Source organism: Pseudoliparis swirei, chromosome 10, assembly GCF_029220125.1.
Source record: "Pseudoliparis swirei isolate HS2019 ecotype Mariana Trench chromosome 10, NWPU_hadal_v1, whole genome shotgun sequence".
NCBI classification, from domain to species: domain Eukaryota; kingdom Metazoa; phylum Chordata; class Actinopteri; order Perciformes; family Liparidae; genus Pseudoliparis; species Pseudoliparis swirei.
Genome location: NC_079397.1, coordinates 16,145,219 through 16,150,841, shown reverse-complemented (window position 1 = coordinate 16,150,841; position 5,623 = coordinate 16,145,219). Strand labels below are relative to the sequence as shown.

Below are 5,623 nucleotides of genomic sequence, written 5' to 3'. Positions count from 1 at the left end.
TAGATCAAGTTTGACATACCTGGGAATACACCTTACTGACGATCTAACATGGACTGTGAACACCCAGCACACACTGAAGAAATCAAGGCAAAGACGTAGTCTTTGGCAGTAAAAGTAGGACGTACAGTCTTTTGGCAGTAAGGCAGTAATTGTACTTATACCAATGACCATTTGTTCGTTCGTTCATTCATTCTTCCACAAATGAAAACAACACTGATGAACAATAGAAACAATCTTTATGAAAAATATGACTGATATATAAAACTGTACAAAACTACAAAAGAAATAACATATTAAGGACGCTCAGTCCTCACTGTCAGTGTCAGGACAGTTGTCTTCCAGTTGCTCGGTGTCTTTGGTGTTGGCACAATTACAGCAACGACATAAGTCTGTGCAACACAATCCTGCAGAAAAACAGGAACATCTTCCTGTCTCACAGGCACCTTTACAGCCGCAGTGTATGACATGCAAAACACTGTCAGGGGCCGGATTTCTGGTCATCCAGGTGATGTGCAAGGTCCCATCCTCTATTTGCCAACCATATCCAGCAGGTGATGGAGCACTTATTTTTTGTTTGCGACATTATTGCAGCCTGGTAGTTTGCCCTTTTGCAGTGCTGTTGGAGGGCATCAGTAGTTGGGGGAATGCATATTTCTGGCAAGGCTGATGATGCCATACAGAAAGCCTTGTACCTAGCTTCATTGACATTATCGGCAGCTGGCTGATCATATAAGTGGCACACATACTGGCAAAGAAGTGCAAATGTTGACTGCTCCAAGTTAAAGTGAGTACCTAAACTTTTAAAAGCCTTTAGGTACTCACCTTTCTCACATGCAACAGAAAATGTCTTTTTTCCCCCTTTGCCATAAAAGGCACTTGTGGAGTCCCGCGAGTGTACCGGTTGACAGGGTCTCTGCAAAAACCAGCTCGCAGATGTTGCGCTTGGTGGGGATGTGAAACACCAGCTGGGGGAAATCACGAGCCAGCCTCTTCTTCAACATATCCTGTCTGCAACAGAACAAAACAGTGACAATTAAGAGTCACAGGAGTATCATGAAAAGCAGAGAGTGGTGCAGGTGGTACAAGACATTACAGGCTAGAACCTATCTGCCATACAGCACATTTAACACCAAAGATGCCCAAGAAAGGCACACAACATCACACACACACACACACTTCTCCTTGTTGCCAACTGGTACATGTTTGTGCGAACAGCAAGAATTAAAAACAGTTTCTCAGGCCTGTCACACACATGTTGTGTAAAGCTGGACTTGCACATGACAAATAATGAGACGTGAGAGAAAAATGCATTGCAGTTCCCTGTAGTTTGAAGCATCAAGACCTTCATTTGCTTTCACCAGTTCAATGAAGGCCTTCCTCAGCTGGCCCATTCTCAGCACCTCTTGGTTGACAAGCAGCCTTTGGCGAATGATCCTTTCACAGAATATCTTATCGCTGACATCAAACGTGGGCTCATTCCTAGAACACATATGAATGAGAAGGAAAGAAATGAATATGTGTTGTGATTGTGTGCACATACAACAGAATGCAGATTGAATGTTTACTTATGCAATGTTAAGTTAGTAGCTCCTTGAAATGCAATATAATAAATAACACTGTTCTTTCTCTGGGTTTTCAGGCCTCATCAAAAACCTGGTGTACTGATTATAACAGCCTTTGTGGTCCTGCACCTCCAGAGCCACACAGTCTTTGTCTTGTATATGCAAAAGAATACTTTGGTCCTCCTTCAACTCGGCAGCTTTCTGCAATTGGCCTTAACAAAACAAAAAGGATAGCTCCATGAGTTTGTTGACATATCTCACACATAATTGTACCTTTCAGTCACTCAACCACAGTGTGTGTGTGTGTGTGTTTACCTGCTGTTAATGTTTCAGCCTTTGACAGAGTATCCCTTTGTCGTTTGCCTGCTCGGTTGACGAACTTCTCCTTTTTTTGGCAAATTATGCCCAGGGCAGGAAGAACGGGGCCAGAGCCTGCGATTGGCAGCCCTGACCTGGATCGCAGTTTCTTTGTTGGACTCGTGCCGCTAGAAGTCGATGGAATGGCCTCGTGGTCTTCCGTCGCTTCTTGTCTCTCACGTGCGAGACGTCTTTCCACCTTTGCCATGGATTTTTTGTCCGTAAATCTATGGTAGCATGTGTGATGGAAGCCAGCATCCTCGGAATATTGTCAAACTCCACATCAACACAGTGTTTGAAGTTCTCAGCCACGTCTCGAGACTCACCGTCCAACCCGAGCCACGTTTGTAGGCTTGTCCTGTATGTATTCCATCGTGTAGTGGTGAAATAATGTACCTCCTCGTGCTTGACTGAAGTAATATGCATAAAACAAAGTTTGTTTTTTGATTTATTAATATATTCCGGTGTATTTTCTTCGTCTTCCGTACTGCTCGAGGACGCCATCTTGCCATTCTGTTGACAAAAAGCAGCTACCTCATTGGTGTAGACCGATCACGTGTCGAACCGTGCCACCCCTCGTGACCAAGATCATATTACGCTCTGAAGAAACTAGTTCGGCATAAAACATAGTCGCATCGAGAATCGACGGCAAATTCAGCGACAGACTTTTTTTTGGTAGCTAAGCACGACTCTTTCTTTTTTATGAACTAAATATTGTGTAGATGCGTGACTGTGGAGCGGGATTCATTTTCTAAAGGACTTTTCGATGTTCACCTTGCGGCCTAAGAGTAACCTATCCCCTTACAAAACCAAACCCAACAAAATAACCACAAAACAAAATCAATAAAACAAAACAAAAGGGAGATTCAAAATGTCAGTGCTTTAAATTCTATTGCTTAATCCTGTTTCTTTCAAATATTGTAATACCTGTCTATTACATGCGTTAATGAGGAACAGAGGTAGAGATATGGCTGTTTGTTTGATGTGACATGCGCGATGCTAAAGCAGTTTGCAGCAATGTGCTGTAGCTTTTATCTAAAGTTCATGAAAGCATTATCTCCAGAGCTCCTTCCAGCAGATGTTTTTTTAAATAATGGCAGCCATAAAAGTAAGGCAAAAAATAATAAGGCTGGATCGGCTCCCTGCAGCTTCACAACACATGCACGCAACATTTTCGGGAATTTCATTATTCTGCTTATCCTTCCGGATTCGTTTCCAGCTTATCTTGCATGAAAATGTTTTACTCGAAATATATTCACTGTCCCTGGAACATCTCAGGTACGACCACCTTTCAGGGCGCGGAGGAGAGCCGGCATGGCCCACTCCATTTTCATCCAGCTTCTTCAGCTGTGTGGCTTTTTTCCATTCTACGTTAAAACTGGAAAACAAAACCTTGTGAGCTGTGACGCTTTACGGGAGCCTGACCGGACCACTAATGTTCTACAATACATCGCCAGGAATATCATGTCGTCAGCTTACAAAAATGTAAACATAAATTCCTAAAATAAGTTAAAGGATAATTTCCTATACCTTTCAATTCAGTTTATTTTATACAGCCAAATATCAAAAATGTACAAATGTGCCTCAGAAGGCTTTAAAATCTGCACACATAAAACATCCCTGACCTTTGACCTCACATCAGAGTAAAGTGTGATGGAGAGATGTAAATTCATCCATAAGGAGAGAGAGAAGAGGAGAGAGGTGCTCAGTGTTTCCTAAACGTCCCCCAGCAGCCTATCAGCCTATAGCAGCATCTCCAGGTCTGGACCAGGTGAACCTGATTCAGCTCTAACTATAAGACTATAAAGAGGATAGCTGTTATCATGTGTAATAGTCTGGACACTTTTATTTAAAATTCCTTCTGAAAACAAGGGGAATACAGTATAACTTATGTATCTACTGTTGTGTAAATGTCTTTGCATTCTGTTTTTGCCCACTGGGGGCAGAAACAAACTGAAAAACAACATCTGACATTATCATACCTTATGAAGTTGTACAATGTCCGTTATTGTTGTCTATACTTGTGCATGTTGTGCTATTTATCGTATGTATTGTGATTCACTTTGTTTTAATCAACTTGTTAAGCCGTAGGAAAAAATTTCCATATTCTTGGACACTAAAGATTATAGTTTGCCTTTTGACCAGGTGGCGACCACCGGGCCTGAAAGACAAGGTGGAAGTGCCTTGAACTTGCATTCTCTTTCCTGGCCACCAGGGGGCCAAGTCTGATTGTAAAGAACAGATGACTCTTCTTCCTTCTTGATTTATTCCCTCGGTAAACATTGTTACACAAGTTTATGTCTCAATCTCTAGTCTTCTTCAACACAGCATGATGTTCATTTAGTACATTACGGTCATTGAGAGTCGAACAGACCATAAAGCAGGGGATGCTTTAGGGCGGGCTTACTGTGATTGACAGAAACAGTCTGAGAGTTGTCCGTGTTTTCTTCCGTCTTAATGCATCCAAACATTGTTCAAAGCCACACCACCTGTTTACAATTCTGGAGGAGGATACCTGTTATGAAAGACACTTCAGCTGCTGAAACCCCCCCTCCCCCCACCTCAGAAATCTATAAAGGCATTTGTTCTCAGACGACTTCATCAAGACACGTTTTTGCATTTTTAATGAACGTTCCATGTTTACTGTCCAAGGCTGTATTGATCTTCCAATGGCTTGTTTTCAGCGGCGGCCTCTGGTCGGTCTGGGCAGAGCTGAGGCGGGGGAAGCGTTGTGAATCTTAATCTAATTAAATGCAGAGAGCCGACGGTAAAGAGTTTCCATCAGCTGCAGAAGTTAGCTGCAGATCTCTCGGCTGTTAGCGGTGAAACATTCGTTCCAAGGTCAGCAGTCACAGAGTCACCGTTTCCTCCACGCAGGGGCGTTTGTAGGATTCAAAGAAAAGGGGGGCTAAGCCCCAAGGCTGGTGATATTCCACGACGCAATTTTTTTTTTTAGCCCCGGATATCCCTTGTTAGACAGAATTCCAGGGTCATGGTAATTTTTTTATGCTCATTTGGACTCCATCACTGAGATAAAGATGAACTAGTTCAGTGTCAAATATACCATTCAATAGAGAAAAATATAATATATAATAATGCAAAGAATAGAGAGATGTTGATAGTTATTTCTTGTATTTCGAATTCACTCGACAGTTTGTAACTTCCCTTTCATTTGCTTCAAGTAAACCTAAATGTATGCAGGTAATAATCGTTAACAACTGACTGCCAGATCCTGTAACGACCTGGACTTACCAGTTCACTCTGCGCATCATTGACTTTGAGCTAAACTCCTGGCTGTCGTCGACGAGAGACGTTACTTGGCAGAGTGAGAAAGCCAGCGCAGCAGCCTCCCCAAGGTCCTAGTGCCCCGGGGTTATATCGATAAGTATGATGATGTCAGGGTGTCGTAGGCTAGAGAGAGCTTGGACCCAAATGCCAAAACCGGTTCCACAGAAGATTTATTCCTTTAGCTCCAAAACAGGTTACACACAAACCAAACAGTAGGACTCACACAACTAAACTGGGCACTGAGACAAACAGGGTTTAAATACACAGGGAGGTGGAGGTGAGTAGTATATAGGGGACATGTATGCGCGTATACGTACGTGCACGCGCGCAACCTCACATGCACTCTCACGCACGCATATATATGTCCCCTTATTATGCATATTTTTATGGAAAAAAAATAAAAAATTTAAATAAAA

General features: G+C 42.6%; 1 protein-coding gene across 3 annotated transcripts; it reads right to left on the bottom strand.

The window, feature by feature from the left end:
* Positions 1-219: 219 nt before the first annotated feature.
* Positions 220-2,127, bottom strand: LOC130200346 (uncharacterized). 3 transcript variants are annotated; one of them, XM_056424566.1, is made up of 4 exons: positions 1,878-2,127; positions 1,618-1,774; positions 1,343-1,479; positions 220-1,008 (listed from the first exon to the last, which is right to left on the bottom strand). In XM_056424566.1, the coding sequence occupies exons 1-4, from the start codon at positions 2,125-2,127 to the stop codon at positions 995-997; spliced, it is 558 nt and encodes a 185-aa protein (XP_056280541.1). In that variant the 3' UTR covers positions 220-994. The 3 variants fall into 3 exon arrangements, with proteins under 3 accessions (XP_056280541.1, XP_056280539.1, XP_056280538.1); XM_056424564.1 differs by having other exon boundaries at positions 1,359-1,479; XM_056424563.1 differs by having other exon boundaries at positions 220-1,479.
* Between the last annotated feature and the right edge of the window lie 3,496 nt (positions 2,128-5,623).